This window comes from Balaenoptera musculus, chromosome 21 (genome assembly GCF_009873245.2).
Source record: "Balaenoptera musculus isolate JJ_BM4_2016_0621 chromosome 21, mBalMus1.pri.v3, whole genome shotgun sequence".
NCBI classification, from domain to species: Eukaryota; Metazoa; Chordata; class Mammalia; order Artiodactyla; family Balaenopteridae; genus Balaenoptera; species Balaenoptera musculus.
The window spans coordinates 10,957,421-10,981,107 of record NC_045805.1 but is presented as its reverse complement, the minus strand read 5'-3'; the positions used below and the strand labels follow the sequence as shown (position 1 = coordinate 10,981,107).

General features: G+C 42.0%; 1 protein-coding gene and 1 non-coding gene across 2 annotated transcripts; both read left to right on the top strand.

Moving 5' to 3' along the window:
- The first annotated feature begins 2,582 nt into the window (after positions 1-2,582).
- LOC118887961 (cyclin-dependent kinases regulatory subunit 1-like) lies at positions 2,583-3,265 on the top strand. The gene has a single exon (XM_036838893.1). The coding sequence runs from the start codon at positions 2,623-2,625 to the stop codon at positions 2,860-2,862; it is 240 nt and encodes a 79-aa protein (XP_036694788.1). The 5' UTR covers positions 2,583-2,622; the 3' UTR covers positions 2,863-3,265.
- A 9,284-nt stretch (positions 3,266-12,549) lies between these two features.
- Positions 12,550-12,684, top strand: LOC118888103. Its single transcript, XR_005018247.1, has one exon. It is a non-coding gene; the product is annotated as a small nucleolar RNA SNORA70 (small nucleolar RNA).
- The last annotated feature ends 11,003 nt before the right edge of the window (positions 12,685-23,687 follow it).

The following is a 23,687-nucleotide window of genomic DNA, read 5'->3' as shown; positions in this document are numbered from 1 at the left end:
TATTTAATGCACGCACGTTTGGAATTAACATTATTCAACACATTCTGCTGTTACTTACAACTAGCAATTTTTATTTTAATGTTGTAAGTAGTTGTGGAGTTTAGTCATTTTATGTACATTGAATTATTTACTGTCATTAAATAAGTATCTTTTTTCTTTAGTGGCTCAAAATACAGCTTTGTAAATAAAAAAGACATAGGGTGGCTGCCTGGATTAAAAAAACAAAGCTCTTCAATATGCTGTCTACAAGAGACTCTCTTCAGGGTGAAAGATGCACAGAGACTGAAAGTGAGAGGATAGAAAAAGATTTCACACAAACAGAAAGAAGAAAGCAAGAGTAGCAATACTCCTATCGGGCAAAACAGACTTTAAAACAAAGGATAAAAAGAGACAAAGAAGAGCATTATATAATGATAAAGGGATCAATGCAAGAAGAGAATATTTGTTAACAAATACACACCCAATATAGGATTACCTCATCTATATAAAGCAAATACTGACAGACATGAAGGGAGAAATTGACAATAGGAGTAGACTAACACCCCAGTGACATCACTGGGCAGGTAAGACCAAAAAATAAAAAATCAAGAAGGCAATCGTAGTCTTAAATGACAGAATAGATCAGTTGGACTTAAATGATATCCATAGGATATTACATCTAACAAAGCAGAATACAAATCCTTTTCTTAATTAATTAACTCATTTATTTATTTATTTACTTTTTGTCTGCATTGGGTCTTTGTTGGTGTGCCCAGGCTTTCTCTAGTTGCAGCCAGCTGGGGCTACTCTTCATTGTGGTGCGCGGGCTTCTCATTGCAGTGGCTTCTCTTGTTGCGGAGCACAGGCTCTAGGCACATGGGCTCAGTAGTTGTGGCTCACGGGCTCTAGACACAGGCTCAGTAGCTGTGGCACACGGGCTTAGCTGCTCCACGGCATGTGGGATCTTCCCGGACCAGGGATCAAACCTGTGTCCCCAGCATTGGCAGGTGGATTCTTAACCACTGCACCACTAGGGAAGTCCCACAAATCCTTTTTGAAGTGCACATGGAACATTCTCAAGGATAGAGCACCTACCACATCACAAAATAAGCCTCAACAAATATAAGAGGATAGAAATAATGTCAAGCATTTTTCCCACTATTACATCAACTGAAGAAAAAATGGGAAAAGAACAAACATGTGGAGACTAAACATGCCTCTAAAAAAAATATCAATGGGTTAACAATGACATCAAAGAGGAAATAAAATACCTCAAGTCAAATGAAAATAAAAACACAACTCCAGAAAATCTATAGGATGCAGGAAAAGTAGATCTAAGGGGGAAGTTCATAGCAATATAGGCCTTCAAGAAACAAGGAAAATCTCAAACAACTTAACCTACCACCTAAAAGAATTAGGAAACGAACAAAGCCCAATGTGAACAGAAGGAAGGAAATAAAGATCAGAGAGGAAATAAAAGATTAATGAAACAAAGACCTATTTGAAAAGATAAAATTGATAAACCTTTAGCCAGACTCATCAAGAAAAGAGAGGACCAAGTAAACAAAATAAGAAAGGATAAATAACTGACACCACAGAAATATAAAAGATAATCATATTACTATGACTAGTTATATGTCAACAAATTGGACAACCTAGAAGAAATGGACAAATTTCTAGATATCTACAGACTGCGAAGACTGAGTCAAGAAGTAGATAATTTGAACCGATCGCTAGAAGTGAAATCGAATCTGTAATAAAAATAAATAAATAAATAAATACTTCCAGCAAACAAAAGTGGACTGTTTCACAGGGGAATGCTACCTAGCGTACAAAGAACTTCTATCTATCCTTCCAAAACTCTTCCAAATAACTGAAGGGGGAACACTGCCAAAATCATTCTATGAAGCCATCATCATCCTGATACCAAAACCAGACAAAGACACTACAAAAGAAGAAAATTACAGGCCAGTATCTTTCATGAACAAAGATGCAAAAATCCTCATCAAAATGTTAGCACACAAAATCCAACAATACATAAAAAGGGTCATATACCATTCTCAATTTGGATTCATTCCAGGGTTGCAAGGATGGTTCAACATATGTGAAATGAAAACAAAAACACCAGTGTGATACTTCACACTAACAAAAGGAAAGACAGAAACCACATGATCATTTCAGTATTTGCAGAAAAAGCATTTGATAAAATTCAACATGATAAAAACTCTTACCGAAGTGGAGAGGGAACATGTCTCAACATTAATAAAAGTCATTAAAGCAAACCCACAGCCAATACAATACTCAATGGTGAAAAGCTGAAAGCCTTTCTGCTAAATTCAGGAACAAGACAAGGATGCCTACTCTCACCACCTCTATTCAACATAATATTGGAAGTCCTAGGCACAGCAAATCAGATATGAAAAAGAAATAAAGGGTATCCAGATTGGAAGCAAAGAGGTACAACTGTCCCTATTTACAGATGACTGACACTGTGTATCAAGAACCCTAAAGTTTCTCCACCTAAAAACTATGAGAACTAATGAATTCAGCAAGCTTGTTAATAAACAGAAATACATTGCAGTGCTGCTGGGAGTTGTTTGGAGGTTGGCAGTGCGGGGCTGACGGTCCTCAGGCAGGGCGATCATGTCGCACAAGCAGATTTACTATTCGGACAAATATGACGACGAGGAGTTCGAGTACCGGCATGTCATGTTGCCCAAGGACATAGCCAAGCTGGTCCCTAAAACCCATTTGATGTCTGAATCTGAATGGAGGAATCTTGGCATTCAGCAGAGTCAGGGATGGGTCCATTATATGATCCATGAACCAGAACCTCACATCTTGCTGTTCCGGCGGCCACTGCCCAAGAAGCCAAAGAAATGAAGCTGGGGAGCCACTTTTCAGTCTCAGGCTTTATACAGCTGTCCTCATTTGCTAACATCTTTCTGATGACATTATTATGTTGCCTTCCTGTTTCTCACTTTGATATTTAAAGGATGTTCAGTACACTGTTTGAACGTGCTGGGGACTGCTTTGCTTCTTGAGCAGAACCAACAGGACCATGGCCCAGCCAGACGACTGCTCTTTGGGTTGCAGCCTCAGCTAAGTGTGACCCCCAAAACCATTGTGAGCTCTGTATCCAGCAGAACACACTTGGCAGATGGAGGAAGCATCTAAGAATAAGACCATGGCTGTTACAGGGATTGTGTAAACTTCCTGTTTTGTTTTTTTTTTCTGCCAGGTGTTGTATGTATGGTGATTTAGGTTTCAGTGTGTTGGAAACTTTCCATTTTATTCAAGAAATCTGTTCCATGTTAAAAAACCTTGATTAAAGAGGAAGTTTTTATAATCTAAAAAAAAAAAAAGAAATACATTGCATTTCTATGCACTAATAATGAAATTTCAGAAAGGGAAACTTTTTTAAAAATCCCATTTAAAAGTCACATTAAAAAAAAAAAAACCCTAGGAATAAACTTAACCAAGGAGGTGAAAAGCCTATATGCTGAAAACTATATAAAACATTGATAAAAAAAATGGAAAGATACCCCATGCTCTTGGATTGGAAGAATATTAAAATGGCCATAATACCCAAAGCAGTCTACACATTTAACTCGATCCCTATCAAAAGACTGAGGAGATTATTTTCACAGAACTGGAATAATCCAAAAATTTGTACAGAACTACAAAAGACTATGAATTGCCAAAGCAATCTTAGAAAAAAGAGCAAAGCTGGAGGCATGACCCTCCCAGGCTTCAGAGTATACTACAAAGCTACAGTAATCAAAGAGCAGTGCTGTAGTGGCAGAAAAACAGACATAGAGCAATGTCACAGAGAAGAGAGCCCAGAAATAAAGCCGTGCCCCTACAGTCAATGAATCTACAAAGGAGGCAAGAATATACAATGGAGAAAAGACCGTCTCTTTCAACAAGTGGTGCTGGGAAAGCTGGACAGCCACATGTAAAAGAAAGATTATTTTTATATGTGGTGTGAGAGAACATTCTAAACTCAAAATGGTTTTAAGACCTAAAAGTAAGACAAAACCATAAGATAACATAGGAACACTGACATAAATGGTAGCACTATTTCTTGAATCAGTCACCTAAGGCAAAAGAATTAAAGGAAAACAACAACACATAATAATAATAATAAAGACAAATGAGACCTAATTAAACATAAAAGATTTTGCACAGCAAAGGAAGCCATCAACAAAACAAAAAGACAACCTGCTGAATGGGAGGGACTATTTGCAAATCATGTGCATCAACAAAGAGTGAATATCCAAAATACACCAACAGCTCATACAACTCAATACCAAAAAAACAATCCAATCAAAAAAATGGGCAGAAAACTCAAATTGACATTTTTTCCAAAGAAGGCACATGGATGGCAAATGGGCCCATAAAGAGATGCTCAACTTTGCTAATCAATAGAGAAATGCAAATCAAAACTACAATGAGGTATTATCCCAAATCTGTCGGAATGGCTACCATCAAAAAGCCTACAAATAACGCATGTTGGAGAGGATACAGAGAAAAGGGAGCCCTCGTACTCTTTTCATGGGAATGTAAGTTGGTGCAGCCACTATGGTCCTCAAAAAACTAAAAATACAACTGCCATATGATCCAGCAGTGCTACTCCTGGGCATATTTCTGGAAAAAACAACACTAATTTGAAAAGATACATGCACCCCAATGTTCATAGCTGCACTATTTACAATATGTAAACAGCCAAGACATAGAAGCAACCTAAGTGTCCATCGACAGAGGCATGGATAAAGAAGATGTAGTACATATATACAATGGAATATTACTCAGCCATAAAAAAGAATGAAATAACGCCATTTGTAGCAATGTGGATGGACTTACAGAATATTACACTTAGAGAAATAAGTCAGAGAAAGACAAATACTATATGGTATCACTCACACTCACATGTGGAATCTAAGAAACACAAATGAATGTATATGTAAAACAGAAACAGATTCACAGACTTCTAGAAGACAGACTTATGTTACCAAAGGGGAGATGGAAGGGGGGAGAGACACATTAGGGGTAAGAGAGTAACAGATACGAACTAGCAGATAAAAAAATAAGCAACGAGGATTTACTGTATAGCACAGAGCACTACACTCATTATCCTGTCATTTGTAACAGTACAATCTGTAGAAACACTGAATCTGAATCACTATGCTGTATACTTGAAACAATATTGTAGACCAACTATATACTTCAATAGAAAAAAGAGGACCCATACCCCAGAGTGGGTGGCCCACAAATGGGAGAAGAGTTACAACTGCAGAGGTGCTCCCCAAGGAGCAAGGGGTCTGGGCCCCACATCGGCTCCCCAGGGTGAGGGTGCTGCACCAGGAAGACAAGTCCCCAGACCATTTGGCTTTGAAGGCCAGTGGGGTTGCTTTCAGAAGACCCCGAGGGCTGTGGGGAAGAGACTCCACTCTTAAAGGATGCACACAGACTCTCACGAGCTCCAAGACCCAGGGCAGCAGCAGTGATCTGAAGGAGCCTGGGTCAGACCCACCTGCTGATCATCGCATCCTCCTGGAGAGGCTGGGGGCTCACCCTGCGGACACAGACGCTGGCAGCCGCCATTTGGGAGCCCAGTGTACCACGTGGACACTCACTGGCAACCAGCACTGTGGAATCCTCGCTCTAGCTTCTCAGCCTCAGGACCCAGCCCCACCCCTGCCCAATAGCCTCTAGGCACCAGTACTGGGATGCCTCAGGCTACGCAGTGAACAGCCCCACCCAGCAGACAGGCTGCTTTAAGAACCCCCAGCCCACAGCCACCCCTGGACACGCCCTGCCCACCAGAGGGCCCAGGGCCTTGCCCCACACACCGGAGCCCAGGCACTAGACCAGGGAGCGCCAGGCCCTGCAGTCAGAGATCCCGGGACTCAGCCCTGCCCACCAGCAAGCCTACTCCAGCCTTGAGGCCACCCTCACCTACCAGCGGGCAGACACCAGCCCCAGGACAACTGTAGCCCTGCAGCCTGCTGTGACAGCACCCAGCCCGCTGACCAGCAGGCCAACACAAGCTTCAGGACCCCTGGACCCCACCCAGGGGGGTCAGCCTGTTCAGCCTGACACCAGCTACTGAACCCCTGGGCCCTACAGCCAGCCGCCAGGACCTGGCTCTGCCCACCCGTGAGGCAGCACTAGCCTGGGGCGCCCCCGGGGATTCTGCAGCCAGCCACCTCGTGACCTGGCCCCACCAACCAGAATCCGGCAGCCTCTGTGCAAGGCAGGGCCTGGCAACCCCATGGATGGGGGCCAGCCACGCCCACCAGGGCACCCTCAGTAGTCAGACCGCCACAGCAGTAGGACCTACGCAGCCCTCACTGGGGGAACCACTAGAGCATACAGCTCTGGCGACAGGAGGAGAGTGTGCTTCTGGGGCACTCAGGATGTCTCCTACAGAGGGCCACTTCTCCAAGGGCGGGAAACATAACCAACCGCCAGATACGCAGAAGTACAGTGATTTAGGCAAGATGAAGTGACAGAGGAACATATTCCAAATGAAGGAATGAGATAAAACCCCAGAAGAAAAACTAAGTGAAGTGGAGCTAAGCAATCTACCTAAGGATGAATGATCATAAAGCTGATCAAAGAACTCAGGTGGAGAATGCATTAACGGAGCAAGAAGTTAGAAGTTTTAAAGTGTTAGAAAACATAAAAAACCCAACAGAGGTGAAGAATATAATAACTGAAATGAATACAGTAGGAGAAATCAACAGACTGATACAGAGGAATGGATTAGTAAGCTGGAAGACAGTCGTGGAAATCACTGATGCTAAAGAGAAGAAATAAGAAATGACAGTGTAAGAGACTTCTGGGACCTCAAGTGCACTAATATTTACATATAAAGGTCCTAGAAAGGGAAGAGAAAAAGGGGCAGAGAACACGTTTGAAGAAATAGCTGAAAACTTCTGTAACCTGGGAGAGGAAACAGACATCCAGCTCCTAGAAGCACAGAGAGTCCCAAACAGGATCAACCGAAGGAGGATCACACCAAGACACATTGTAAGTAAAACAGCAAAAATTGGCGTGAACATTAACAGCAGCAAAGGAAAAGCAACAAGGGAACTCCCATAACGCTACCAGCTGACTTTTCAACAAACTCTGCAGGCCAGAAGGGAGGAGCACAATATATTTAAAGTGATAAAAGGGAAAAACCTACAACCAAGAATACTCTGCCCAGCAAGACTTTGATTTGATGGAGAGATCAAGGAATTTACAGATGAGCAAAAGCTAAAAAGTTCAGCACCACCAAACCAGCTTTACAAAAATATTAATAGGACTTTTCTAAGCAAAAAAAGAGAAGGCCACAACTAAAAACACAAAAATTACAAAGGGAAAAAGCTCATCAGTAAAGGCAAATATTTAGTAAAGGTACTAAATCATGTACAAAGCAAGTAAGAAAGTTAAAAGTCAATTTAGTGTGATCATCTACAAAACAGATGTAAAATATGACAAAGACAGTAATCATGAGGAGAGTAAAAATGCAGGATTGTTAAAATGCGTCTGAAATTAAGTGATCAGCAACTTAAAATAATCACACATGTATATTACTATATATAACCTCATGGTAATGACAAAGCCTAAATCTATAATGCTACACAAAGATACAAAGAACAGAGGAAATCTAAACACTAAAGATAGTCATCAAATCACAAAGAACAAAAGGAATTTTAAAAACTACAAAAACAACCCCAAAACAAATAACAAAATGGCAATAAGTACATACATATCAATAGTTACTTTAATGCAAATGGACTAAATACTCCAATAAGACAGACTGACTGAATGGATACAAAAGCAAAACCTGTATATACGCTGCCTACAAGAGACTCACTTCAGATCTAAACATACAGACTGAAAGTGAGGGGACGGAAAGTGGTATTCCATGCACATGGAAATCAAAACAAAGCTTAGGTAGCAATACTTATCAGACAAAACAGACTTCAAAACGAAGACTGTTACAAGAAACAAAGAAGGACATTATATAATGCTCAAGGGGTCAATCCAAGAAGATACAACTGTTGTAAATACATATGCACCCAACATAGGAACACCTAAATATATAAGGCAAGTATTTACATAAAGGGAGAGATCGGCAGTAGCACAGTAATAGTGGGGGGCTTTTAACACCACTTACAAATCAGTGGACAGATCATCCAGATAGAAAATTCAATAAGGAAACACTGGCCTTAAATGACACATTAGTTCAGATGGACTTGATATATATATATATTTAGAATATCCCATCTAAAAGCAGAATACAGTAAGTCTCCTACATACGAACCTTCAAGATGTGAATTTTTAAAGATGCAAACATGCACTCGCATGTCCAATCACATAAGTTAGTTCACACGTCTGGCGTACATTGTCACGTGCGTGCATCCTCTACAAGTGGCTGTGCTTTTGTGTAGTTTACTATACAGTACTGTATAGAGTACAGTAGTACAGTACCTTTATTTCAAGCCCAGGATGTCCGGAAGCAAGCGTAAAAGCAGTGGTGACGTAGCTGGTACTGCTAAGAAGCGCCAGGCGATAACAATTGAAACAAAAGTGAAAACAACTGAGAGAATGGAGCAACAAGAGGAAGAAGAAGTAAGTGAAGAACCGAAGAGATTCATGATGCAGGAAATGGCATGGGGACTTTATTTGAGGAGGCACTGTTAGTTTTTGAGGCACAGGACCCAAACACAGAATGGTAGACAAAGGTTGCAGCTGCCATTCAGAATGTAATTCCATGCTACCATGTCATCTATGATGAGAAAAAAAGAGCTACTACCCAGACATCACTGGGTCGTTTTTTCAAGAGGGCAGACAGAATTGAATGCAGCAAGGAACCAGAACCTGTGCCATCAACATCAGGGGTGACTGAAATTGCAGCTTGCCCTCTGTCTCCTATTGCTGACAATCCTTCAGCTCTACCATCTCCCACCTCCCCTCCCTCCTCCAGTCAGTAACTCTTGCCTGTTCACTTGATGCCAGCCCCTGTATGCCAGCTGTTGTAACGTACTACTGTACTTTTCAAAGTATTGTACTGTAAGATTAAAAATGTTTTAATTTTTGTGTTTGTTTTTGTGTATTATTTGTGTGAAAAGTATTATAAACCTATTACAGTACAGTACTATATAGCCGACTGTGTTAGCTGGGTACCTAGGCTAACTTTGTTGGACTTACAAACAAGTTGGACTTACGAACGCACTCTCAGAACAGAACTCATTCATGTGTAGGGAACTTACTGTACACATTCTTTTCAAGTGCACATGAAACATTCTCCAGGATAGATCACATGCTAGGCCTCAATACAAACCTCAGTAAGAAAATTGAAATAATATCAAGGATCTTTTCCGACCACAATGCTATGAGACTAGAAATCGACAAGAAAACTGCAAAAAGCACAAACACATGGAGCCTAAATAATATGCTACTAAACAACCCATGGGTCACTGAAGAAGTCAAAGAAGAAATAAAAAAAAAATACCTAGAGACAAATGAAAACAAAAAACACAATGATCCAAAAATCTATGGGATGCAGCAAAGGCAGTTCTAAGAAGGAAGTTTTAGGGATACAAGTTTACCTCAGGAAACAAGAAAAATCTCTAACAATATAACCTTACACCCAAAGGAACTAGAAAAAGAATAAACAAAACCCACATTTAGAAGGAAAGAAATCTTGAAGATCAGAGCAGACATAAATGAAAAAGAATAAAAAACAGAAAGATCAATGAAACAAAGAGCTGGTTTTTTGAAGAGAGAAACAAAATAGATAAACCTTTACCCAGACTCAATCAAGAAAAAAAGGGAGAGGGCCCAATCAATAAAAATCAGAAGTGAAAAAGAAGTTACAACCAGCACCACAGAAATACAAAGGATCATAAGGAGACTATTATGAGCAACTATACACCAATGAAATGGGCAAACTAGAAGGAATGGACAAGTTCTTAGAAATGTACAAAATCTTGAGACTGAACCAGGAAGAAATAGAAAGTGTGAACAGACCAATTACCAGTGCCGAAATTGAATGAGTAATTTAAAAACTCCCAACAAACAAAAGTCCAGGACCAGATGGCTTCACAGGTGAATTCCACTGGACTTTCAGAGAAGAGTTAATACCTACCCTTCTGAAATCATTCCAAAAAACTGCAGAGGAAGGAACATTTCTGAACTCATTCTATGAAGCCACCATCACCCTGATACCAAAACCAGATAAATCAAGGAAAAAAGAAAGTCACAGGCCAGTAACACTGATGAACATATATGCAAAAATCCTCAGTGAATTAGCAGCTGAATCCAGGAATACATTAAAAAGATCGTACATCATGATCAAGCAGGGATACAAGGATGGTTCAATATCCACAAATAAATGTGATACACTACATTAACAAATTGAATTAAACCCATATTATTATCTCAATAGATGCAGAAAAGGTTTTGACAAAACTCAACAGCCATTGATGATAAAACCTCAAAGTGGGTATAGAGGAAACATACCTTAACATAAAGGCCATATAAATAAGCCCACAGCTAACATCATACTCAATGGTGAAAAGCTGAAACATTTCTTCTAAGATCAGGAACAAGACAAGGATGTCCACTCTCGCCACTTATTATAGTTTTGGAAGTCCTAGCCACAGCAATCAAAGAAAAAGCAATAAAAGGGATCCAAATTGGGGAAGAAATAAAACTGTCATGTTTCCAGATGGCATGATACCACATATAAAAAATCCTAAAGACGCCACTAGAAAACTACTAGAGCTCAATGAATTTGGTAAGGTTGCAGGATACCAAGTTTATATACAGAAACCTGTTGTATTTCTGTACACTAACAAGCTTATCAGATGATGGTACAGACGAGCAGACATAAATACAGCAGCTCTTCAAGCAATTCTGTGTAACCGTATTGGAGACACTGAATTTATTATATCAATAGCATGATTTCTATTTAATTTACATGTGTGAGATCTGCAACAAATCTTCATACTTGACCTAAGCCACTCAAACCTACCTTTAATAGGACTTGTACTAGCTGCAGCTGGAAAATCCACCCAACTTGGTCTCCGCCCTTGACTCCCCTCAGCAATATAGAAGGTGCTACCCCTGTTTCAGCCTTCCTCCCCTCAAGCACAACAGTTGTAGCAGGTATTTTCCTACTCATCCGCTTCTACCCTTTAACAGAAAATAATGAGCTTATTCAGACAATAACACTATACTTAGGGGCTAGTACTACATTATTTACAGCAATATGTGCTCTTACCCAAAATGATATTAAAAAAATTGTTGCTTTCTCCACTTCAAGCCAGTTAGGCCTTGTAATGGTAACAACCGGTATTAACCAGCCTTACCTAGCATTCCTCCACATCTGCACACACACCTGTTTTAAGGCCATATTATTTATATGCTCTGGGTCTACTATTCACAGCATAAACGATGAACAAGACATCCGAAAAATAGGGGGCCTAATCAAAGCAATACCCTTTACTACAACAGCCCTCATTATCGGAAGCCTAGCCCCAACAGGAATACCTTTCTGTACTGGATTTTATTCTAAAGACCTAATTATCAAGACTGCTAATACGTCTTATCCCAACGCCTGAGCCCTGCTAATAACCCTAATCACCACATCCCTCACAGCTGTTCACAGTACTCACATTATCTTCTTTGCATTATTAGGACAACCTCGCTTTCCCACCTTAACTTTCATGAGTGAAAGTAACCCATTCCTAATCAATTCTATCAAACGCTTATTAACTGGGAGCATTTCGCCAGGTTTATCGTCTCCAACAATACGCCTCCAGTAACAGCCCCTCAAATACCTACACCCTACTGCGTAAAACAGCAGCCCTCGCTGTAACTATCCTCGGCTTGACTCTAGCCCTCGAACTTAATCTTACTTCTCAAAACTTAAAATGTAAGTATTTCTCAGACATCTTCAAGTTTTCCAACCCCTCAGGATACTTTCCCACTCTCACACACCGTCTTCCACCCTACTGAAACCCGTCAACAAGCCAGAAATCAGCATCTTCTCTCTGAGACTTAATTTGCCTAGAAAGCATTTTACCAAAAACCACCTCCCTTGTTCGAATAAAATTATCTACATTAGGATCAGAACAAAAAGGCCTAATCAAGCTACATCCCCTCTCACTCTTCATTACCCTCGCCCTGAGCACGATTCTAAGTTACGAGTAACCTCTATAATAACCACACCACCAATAAGCAGTGACCAACTAGTAACAATCGCCAGTCAAGAAGCGCAGCTGTACAACGCCGCAATTCCCACAGCCTCTTCCCTAAAAAACCAGACTCACCACCTGTATCATAAATTACCCAATCCCCCAGCCCACTAAACTTAAGTACAGTTTCTACCTCCTCATCTTTTAAAACATAAAACACCCCTGAAAACTCTATTATTAAGCCTGAAAGAAATATACCCAAGACAGTCTCATTAGGAACCCAAACTTCCGGGTACTGTTCAGTAGCTATAGCTGTTGTATTACCAAACACTACCACATCCCCCCTAAATAAATCAAAAATGCCATTAGTTTGCAGCCAATTAAGCCAACCGTGCTCCTTTCCCTGTGGGGGCCCGGTGTGCAATGGCTGCAGACAGCAGCCTCCTCGGTGGTACGTGCAGCCTGTTGCCTGTACAGGTTGCCCTCAGGGACGCTGGATTCGGCCCTTTCCAGTGGACACTCGTAACTGGCATGCTGTCCCCAATCTAGGCTGCAGACAGGTATGCGAGGTGCCTTTGGAGAGCTCCAGAGCACGGTGGCCAGGGTCCACGATGGCCAAGTCATCATGCCCATCCACACCAAGCTGCAGGACGAGGAGCACGTGACTGAGGCCCTCTGCAGGGCCCAGTCCAAGTGCTCTGGCCTCCAGAAGATCTACGTCTCCACGAAGTGGGGACTTACTATGTTTAATGCGGATGAATTTGATGACATGGTGGCAGAAAAGCAGCTCATCCCGGATGGCTGTGGGGTAAAATACATCCCTAGTCGTGGCCCCTGGACACGTGGCGGGCCCTGAGCTCAGGAGGGCCTTGGCGCCGTCCCCTCCTTACTCGGGCCCACCAATACATCCTACTTTCCTGCTTTTTTTAAAAAAGAAAAAAAACCATTAAATCTAAAAATGAACCACCAAAAGTCAACACAATCCCACAACCAGCACCACCACCCACAATCAGTCCAAGCCCTCCACAGACAGGGGAAGGTTTTGAAAAAAACCCCACAAAATCACACAGGACTCAAAATAAATGCAGTGTATCATTATTCTTACATGCAATCTAACCATGGCCAATGACATGAAAAATCATCGTTGTTATTCAACTATAAGAACACTAGTGACCAACATCCGAAAATCACACCCATTAATAAAAATCATCAACAGTGCATTCATTGATATTCCAGCCTCATCAAACATTTCATCATGATGACATTTTGGCTCCCTGTTGGGAAACTTTGATTTTACAAATCTTAACAGGCTTGTTCCTAGCAATACATCACATCAGACACAATAACTGCTTTCTGATCAGTGACACCCATCTGCCGTAAATCATAGATGAATCATTCGGTATGTACATGCAAACGGAGCTTCCGTATTCTTTATTTGCCTACTTATTCATGTAGGACATGGGCTATATTATGGGTCCTGTGCTTTTCTAGAAACATGAAAGATCGGAATTATCCTATTTACAGTTATAGCCACAGCATTCATAGGCTATGTATTACCCTGAGGACAAATCCCATTTTGAGGAGCAACAGATATGACCAACCTCCTCTCAGCAATCCCGTACATTGGTACAAACCTTGTCGAATGGGTCTGAGGCGGCTTCTCGGTAGACAAAGCAACTCTTTACATGATTCTTCACCCTCCATTTCATTCTCCCATTCATCACTGCAGCACTAGCAGCCGTCCACCTACTATTCCTTCACGAAACAGGACCTAATAACCCCAAAGGAACCCCATCTGACATAGACAAAATTCCATTTCACCCCTACTATACAATTAAAGATATTTTAGGTGCTTTATTACTAGTTCTAGCATTGATAGTATTAGTCTTATTCTCACCCGACTTACTAGGAGACCCCGACAACTACACCCCAGCAAATCCTCTCAATATACCACCTCACATTAAACAAGAATGTACTTCCTATTTGCATACACAATCCTACAATCAATCCCCAATAAACTAGGAGGAATACTAGCCCTAATCTTTTTGATCGTAATCCTAGCATTTATCCCAAAGCTCCAAACATCCAAGCAATGAAGCATGATATTCTGACCCCTTAGCCAATGTCTGTTCTGAATCCTAGTGGCAGACCTATTAACACTAACATGAATTGGAGGACAACCTGTAGAGCATCCTTTCGTTATCATTGGACAACTAGCATCTATTTTATACTTCTTTCTAATCCTAATGCTAATGCCAGTAACCAGTATTGTTGAAAATAATCTCCTGGAATGAAGAGTCTTTATAGAAGATACATCATCCTGGTCTTATAAACCAGAGAAGGAGAAAAACACATCTCCCTAAGACTCGAAGAAGCAGCTCCAGCTCCACCATCAGCACCCAAAGTTGAAATTCTACTTACACTATTCCCTGAAACTTTTTGTCATGGGACATTTACGAAATTATTGAGTACCATTTCAGTATTAAAATGACCTCATTTTACAATAAACTAGTGTGTACTTCGTGCATATCTGCATCACCACATCAATACATACATAAGTAATACATTTTAGGTATAATCATACATTATTTACCCCGTGCTTATAAGCATGTTATTATTGATATTACATAGAACATATACATTGTTAATCGTACACAGCACATTAAGTCAAATCAATTCAGGTCAACATGCATATCATATCCAATAGATCACGAGCTTAATCACCAGGCCGAGTGAGACCATCGACCCACTTGGCAGGTGTCCCTCTTCTCGCTCCGGGCCTGTGATCTGTGCGGGTTTCTACTGATGAACTTTATCAGACATCTGGTTCTTATTTCAGGACCATCTCACCTAAAATCGCCCATTCTTTCCTCTTAAACAAGACATCTTGATGGACTAATGACTAATCAGCCCATGCTCACACATAACTGTGGTGTCATGCATTTGGTATTTTTTAACTTTTAAGGGATGCTTGGACTCAGCTATGGCCATCTGAGGCCTTAACTCAAATAAATTGTAACTGGACTTTAATTGAACATCATTTACCATCATCATCAACCATAAGTTCAGTCAATGGTTACAGGACATAAGATTACACGCACGTGTGCAACTACAGAGTTTAACCACCTACCCAAAATTAAACAGACAAGAAAATAACCCAATCGCACTGTTCACTTCTAAAAAAATGCACAACATGAGAGTTGCGAGTTAAGTTTTATTTGGGGCAAAATGAGGACTGCAGCCCGGGAGACAGCATGCCAGACAGCTCTGAGAAACTGCCCCAAAGAGGCAGGGGGAAGGTCAGTATAGATGTGATTCTGGTGCAGGGGGAATATATGCAATCAAGCACATATTTTCTACTGAAGGTTTCTGCTAGTCTTGTGCAGGTTACTGCTAGTCACGGAGAGCAGACGTCGCCGTGAAGGATTTTAGTGCTTTTCTAGATATAAAGAGATACAAGAATTGGGCTCATAAAATGGGCTCCTGAAAATACTAACTATCTGAAGACCTGTTCTGCCAGTTTTCCCAGCACAGAGAGCCTGGTTTCAGCTCTCCACCTGGAACTCCTTTCAGGGGTGCTGAAAGCGAGCAGCTGCTGCAGCACGGGATTTCCTCCTTGTAGAGGGCGATGGCCAGGGCCAGCCTGTCGTTAACAGTACCAATAAACTACTTAGATACTCACCACTTGTATAAACAGACATCTCCCTAGATCTATCGACCATTTTTATCAAAATTTTAATACTAAATCTGACATAAGCCGCATAAAATAATCATGTAAATATTGATCCATCACATACATCAACTTGTCAATGTAGCTTAAACCCTAAAGCAAGGCACTGAAAATGCCTAAATGAGTTCATTAACTCCATAAACACATAGGTTTGGTCCCAGCCGTTCTACTAAGTTTTTAATAAAATTACACATGCAAGCATCCACGCCCCGGTGAGAATGCCCTCTCGATCACTGAGATTAAAAGAGGCAGGCATCAAGCACGCCGCACCAGCAGCTCACAACACCTTGCTCAACCACACCCACAGGAAACAGCAATGATAAAAATTAAGCTATAAATGAAAGTTCGACTAAGTTATATTAACTAGGGTTGGTAAATTTCACGCTAGCCACCAGGGTCATACGATTAACTCAAATTAATAGAAATACGGCATAAAGTGTGTTAAAGAGTAATGCAGAATAAAATTAAGTTTTAATTAAGCCATAACTAAAATGAAAGCAGACAACGAAAATGACTTTAGTATTTCCTGATTACACAGCAGCTAAGACCCAAACTGGGATTAGATACCCCACTATGCTTAGCCCTAAACCCAAATAATTACAAGAACAAAATTATTCGCCAAAGTACTACTGGCAACAGCTTAAACTCAAAGGACTTGGTGCTGCTTCACACGCCTCTAGAGGAGCCTCTTCTATAATCGGTGAACCCCGATAAACCTCACCAGCCCTTGCTAGTTCAGTCTATATACCGCCATCTTCAGCGAACCCTAAAAAGGCATACAAGTAAGCATAACTATTACACATAAAAACGGTAGGTCAAGTTGTAACCTATGGGGTGGGAAGAAATGGGCTACATTTTCTGTATCAAGAACATATTTTCGCCACACGAAACTTTTTATGAAATCTAAAAACCAAAGGAGCATTTAGTAGTAAATTAAGAATAGAGTGCTTAGTTGAATAAGGCCGTGAAGCATGCACACACCGCCTGTCATCCTACTCAAGTGTAATGATGATTTCCTATAATCTATTAGCAAATACTAATCATATGCAAGGAGACAGGTCATAAGGTAAGCATGCTGGAAAGTGTGCTTGGATAAATCAAAGCATAGCTTAAATAAAGCACCTACTCTCCACCCAGGAGATTTCATATCCCATGAATGCCTTGAACTAAAGCTAGCCCAACACCCCTCCCGTTATATTAGCATAAGCAGATTAAGCATTCTCTCAACATTTAAAGTATAGGAGATAGAATTTAAATTACCCTCTGGCGCTATAGAGGAAGTACCGTAAGGGAATGATGAAATATTAAAAGTAATAAAAAGCAAAGTTTACCCCTTGTACCTTTTGCATAATGATTTAACTAGCAAAAATTTAACAAAGAGAACTTAAATAACCCAAAACCAAACGAGCTACTTATGAACTGTTTATTAGAACAAACTCATCTATGTGGCAAAATAGTGAGAAGATTCGTAAGTAGAGATAACAAGCCTAACGAGCCTGGTGACAGCTGGTTGTCCAGAAAAAGAATTTCAATTCAACCTTAAAAAGTACTAAAAACCGTTTTAAGTTTTAATGTTATTTTTAAACGTTAGTCTAAAAAGGTACAGCTTTTTAAAAATGGATACGACCATAACTAGAGAGTAAAAAACAAACACCACCACAGCTGGCATAAAAGCAGCCACCAATTAAGAAGGCACTCAAGCTCAACAATAAATATATCCCAATACCAACAATAAACAAATCAACTCCTAGTCTTACTACTGGACCAATCTATTAAGTTATAGAAGCAATACTGTTAATATGAGTAACAAGAAATATTTCTCCTTGCATAAGTTTACATCAGTAACTAATAATATGCTGATAATTAACAGTAAATAAATACAACTCAACACTAAATTATTTATTAAATGCACTGTTAATGTAACACAGGCGTGCACCCAAGGAAAGATTAAAAAAAGGAAAAGGAACTCGGCAAACACAAACCCCGCCTGTTTACCAAAAACATCACTTCCAGCATAACTAGTATTAGAGGCACTGCCTGCCCAGTGACAACTGTTAAACGGCCACGGTATCCTGACCGTGCAAAGTAGCATAATCACTTGTTCTCTAAATAAGGACTTGTATGAATGGCCACACGAGGGTTTTACTGTCTCTTACTTTTAATCAGTGAAATTGACCTTCCCATAAAAAGGCAGGAATAACAAAATAAGACCCTATGGAGCTTTAATTAGTTAATCCAAAAATATATAATTAAACCACCAAGGGATAATAAAATTTCACATGAGTCAACAATTTTGGTTGGGGTGACCTCGGAGAATAAAAAAGCCTCCAAGTGATTAAAATCTAGACTTACTAGTCAAAACATAGTATCCCTTATTGATCCAAAAACTGATCAACGGAACAAGTTATCCTAGGAATAACAGCACAATCCTATCCTAGAGTTCATATCGACAGCTGGGTTTACGACCTCGATCAGGTGGTTCTGAAGAACCCAGGGGCAGGACAGGAATAAAGACGCAGACGTAGAGAGTGGACGTGAGGACACGGGGAGGGGGAAGGGGAAGTGAGAGAGTGGCATGGACATATATACACTACCAAATGTAAAATAGATAGCTAGTGGGAAGCAGCCGCATAGCACAGGGAGATCAGCTTGGTGCTTTGTGACCACCTAGAGGGGTGGCATAGGGAGGGTGGGAGGGAGACACAAGAGGGAGGGGATATGGGGATATATGTATAGCTGATTCACTTTGTTATACAGCAGAAAGTAACACACCATTGTAAAGCAATTATACTCCAATAAAGATGTTAAAAAAAAAAAGTTCTACGTGATCTGAATTCAGAGCGGAGTAATCCAGGTCAGTTTCTATTATATATTTCTCCCAGTATGAAAGTACAAGAGAAATAAGACCCACTTCACATAAGCACCTTCAAATAATTAATGATATAATCTTAACTTAATCAACAAATACAAAACAGCCACCCTAAGTATCTTTTCCAAAAATCACGTGTAGTCTACTTTAATAATGCACCAAAGCTCAGCAAGTAGTTTCTTAAAGGTTAGTGAAATGTGGAATCTGAAATTATAACAATGAACTTTTTGTATTTGGTTACATTAAAATCCATTGGTCTGTATTGCACTTTGAATGTACCTTTTACCCATGCATGATTTTGTAGTTTTATGCCTTCGTCCTTGGTTGTTTGGAAAATATTGGTTTAGTGAATTAGGCAGATCTACTACATATTGACACATTTGAATACACAATATCAAAAAATATAACATTTGTTAACACCACCACCAATCTCATCTGAAAAATCTCTAAACTTTGGGAAATTGTCAATCTCACTGTGGCAGATATGTTTCAAAAATTCTAATATTTGCTTAAAAGCTCAAGTTTTATCATTGGCAACAAATATGTCTTTCTCAAAATGACAGACTCACTTGTGTTATTTTCAAGAAAATACCTGCCAAAAGCCAATTCTGAATAACTACAGTTTATCTGTTAGTCTTATTTCCAAATGGTGTTCCATGAGAAAAGCAGATATTCAGCCTGCAGTTGAAACAATCCTGTCGATGCTTTTCTTGGAAATAACCATCATGCTTTGGTATATCGCAGAAGTATGCTTTATGCATACTCCCATTTCATTACATGGAATATTAAAAAGACATGGACGCAAAAAAAAAAAAAAAATAGCCACCCTAGACCAGGGTTTGTTAAGGTGGCAGAGCCCGGTAACTGCATAAAACTTAAACCTTTATGACCAGAGGTTCAAATCCTCTCCCTAGCAAAATGTTTACAATCAACAACTTAATGCTTGTTATCCCTATTCTTTTAGCCGTAGCACACCTAACACCAACTGAACGAAAAATTTTAGGTTATATGCAACTCCGAAAAGGGCCAAATACCGTGGGACCATACGGCCTATTACAACCCATTGCTGATGCAGTCAAGTTATTCATCACAGGACGGCTACAACCAGCTACATCCTCCATCTCCATGTTCATCATCGCCCCAATCCTAGCCCTAACCATACGAGTCCCCCTACCCATAGCCTACCCCTTCATTAATAAAAACCTGGGAGTATTATTTATACTAGCTATATCAAGCCTAGCTGTATACTCTATTTTATTATGCCGATGGGCTTCCAACTCAAAATACACACTAATTGGAGCCCTATGAGCAGTGGCACAATTTTATATGAAGTAACGCCAGCAATTATTCTTTTATTGGTTCTCCGAATAAATGGATCTTTCACTCTTTCAACCCTCATCACAACACAAGAACAATTATGATTAATTTTCCCATCATAACCCACTGGCTATAATATTTCTTTCCATTCTAGCAGAAACAAATTGAGACCCCTTTGACCTGACAGAAGGAGAAACTGATCTTGCATCAGGTTTCAACGTAGAATATGCAGCAGGCCCATTCACCATATTTTTCCTAGCAGAATATGCCAACATTATTATGATAAATATCTTCACGACAATCTTACTCTTAGGAGCATTCCACAACCTATACATACCAGAACTCTATACAACCAATTTTATCATCAAAACACTACTACTGGGCTTCCCTGGTGGCACAGTGGTTAAGAATTCTCCTGCCAATGCAGGGGACACGGGTTCGAGCCCTGGTCCGGGAAGATCCCACATGCCGTGGAGCAACTAAGCCCGTGAGCCACAACTACTGAGCCCATGTGCCACGACTACTAAGCCTGCACTCTAGAGCCCACGCTCCGCAACAAGAGAAGCCACCGTGATGAGAAGCCCATGCACCGCAATGAGGAGTAGCCCCTGCTCGCCGCAACTAGAGAGCCCATGCACAGCAACAAAGACCCAATGCAGCCAAAGATAAATAAAATAAAAATAAATTTAAAAAAAAAAACACTACTATTAACAGTCTCCTTCCTATGAATTCGAGTATTCTATCCTCGACTCTGATATGATTAACACATTTACTCTGAAAAAATTTCCTACCACTAACGCTAGCCCTATGCATATGACACGTCTCATCACCTATTATATCAAGCATCCCTCCACAAACATAAGAAATATGTCTGACAAAAGACTTTGATAGAGTAACTAACAGAGGTTTAAATCCTCTTATTTTAAGGATCACAGAAACTGAACCTACCCTTCAGAGTTCAGAATTCTTCATGCTTCCATATTACGGCATATTCTATAATAAGGTCAGCTAAATAAGCTCTTGGGCCTCAAAAATGTTGGTTTATACCTTTCCTGCACTAATAAATCCCATCATCTTTATTATCATCTTAACAACCGTTATCTCAGGAACTGAACTGTAATTGTAATAACCAGCTCCCACTGATTATTAATCTGAATCAGCTTCGAAATAAATATACTAGCCATTATTCCCATTATAATAAAAAAATTTAACCCATGAGCTATAGAAGCATCCACTAAATATTTTCTAACACAACCTGCCACATCAATACTACTTATAATAGCAGTTATTGTTAACTTGCACTCCGGCCAATGAACCATCACAAAAATATTCAATCCAACAGCAGCAATAGCCCTAACCATAAATCCAGGCCTATCCCCATTCCACCTCTCAGTGCATCCCGTTAATAGCAGGCTCAATGTGATTAACATGACAAAAACTTGCACCCCCGTCAGTACTATATCAAATCTCACCATCTGTCAACCTAAACCTAGTATTATCTATATCTCTGTTATCCATCTTAATTGGGGGTTGAGATGGATTAAACCAAACCTCATTCAACATGCATGTAGTGGAGGATATTTTGCAACCACATGGATATAACGGAGAGTACTTTGCTAAATGAAATAAGTTAGAGAAAAACATACTGTATGAGTATCACTTAAATGCAGAATATACAAAATAAAACTCGTGAACAAAAAACACTCAGAGAATGAACTAGTGGCTCCCAGTGAGGAGAGGGAGGAGGAGGGGTAATACTGGGGCATGGGATCAAGAGGTACAAGCTACTACGTATACAGTAAGCTTGAAGAATGTATTGTACAACACAGAGAACACAGGCGATGCTTCATAGTAACTGTAAGTGGTGTACAATGTAAAAGTTTGGAATCGCCACACTGTACATCTGAAAGGAACGCTGCTGACTGACTACACCTCAGTGAGGTCACGCAGACATAACCGTGAGGCTGGGGCTGGGACCCATCCCCTACACTGTTCAAGGTCACCTGCAGTCCCTGCTGTCCTGGCATTGCCGGGTCTTCTTCCCGTCTCTCCAGACTCTTCTTCCTGGGCGGGGAGGCAGTTCTGGTCTGTCTCAGGCTGTTCCTCTCAGAGATGAGGCGTCAGCCTGGCCTGAGCATCTGCAGGTGACCCTTCTCCAGCATTAACGTGGCACAGCGGGTAGGTCCGTGCTCCCTGGGCTCCAGCCCCGCTCCTGAGGTGGACGAGGTCTAAGCACGGCCGCATGCGTCTCCCGGCCCTGTATGCCCGCCCAGGAGAAGGGGGTGAGCGGCCTGAGAGCTTCGGCCTTCGCTCTGCCAGCCGCCCACCCACCCACTGGGCTGTGAGGCACCTAAGACCCGTCCGGCCCGGCCAGGCCCAGACAACCCCCAGACTCGCGAGCACAGTGGGCATCATAACTGAAGCCGGCCAGTGAGGGGCCGGGTCTCTCACGGCGACAGGGACCTGGGGCCAGCCCCGGCCGTGTGAGGAGCCAGAGACAGTCCTCCGCCGGGTCCCTCCTTCCCTGTGACACGGGCTGCAGTAGGGCCCCCTGGGACGACCTGCTCCAGGTCCTGCAGCACCTGCTGCGCGGTACGCATTCAGTAGGCACTGAGTGCGGAGGTGACGGCATCTGTCGCAGCAGTGGCAGAAGTGTCTCCGGAGAACACTCAGCGGGCGAGGAGCAGTAGTCACCAGCTCTGCGTGTGGTCACCTCGCTGGGGGAGGGGGAGGGGCAGGTGGCGGTGTTCCCAGGCCGGCCTCCCCAGTCGCCGGCATCCTTGCCCGCGGAGCAGAACAGGAGGCCTCCGTGCACGTGTGTCTGCAGAGGACAGGCCGCAGCCAGGACCTGCAGGATCCGGGCTTCCCCAACACGGAGCCCCACGGCCCGCCCTCCTGCGTCCCGCCACCCTCCCCGCTCAGCTTCCCCCGGGCCCCGCCTAGCAGGGTCACGGAGCTGCCCGGCCTGGGGGTCATTCCAGGTGTCCACCTCCTGCATCACCCGGTCGCTTTCTGTCAGACTGGGGAGGTTGCTCAGGAAGCTAACAGACCTGCCCCATGACCCTGAAATCCTGCTTCTGGGTATTTACGGGTAGGACACAAAAAACAAGATCTCAAAGAGATAAAGGTTTCACCGTGTGTACACGCTACTGGGTACACGAGTGTTTACTGTGCACCCGGGGAGTAGCCTGCACCTGTGTGGATACAGGCTGGGGTTTGGGGAGGACGGGGCAGGAGCTGGGACCCACCACGGTCAGAGGCAGATCAAGTCGGCCCTGTAAGAGGAGGGTGTCTGGAGGGTCTCGGAGATCAGAGCCCAGGCGGCGGGGAGGGGGACCTGAGCCTCTGCACCGAAGAGAACATCCAGATCTTCTCACCTTCGAGTCCACCTCTCCCGCTGCCTCAAGGGCCCCGTCCGCGCCCCGTCTAAGGCCTCTTCGCGCTGGTGCCAGGGGCCGTCCAGGCCTTTCTCAGCAGCCGTCCTCCCCCTGCACCTGACCGTTTCCTCTCCTGCTTTATGACGGGCAGCCCACAAACGTGCAGCGACAGCTCCCGACACTGAGAGGTCCCGGGAGCTCACTCCTCCAACCGC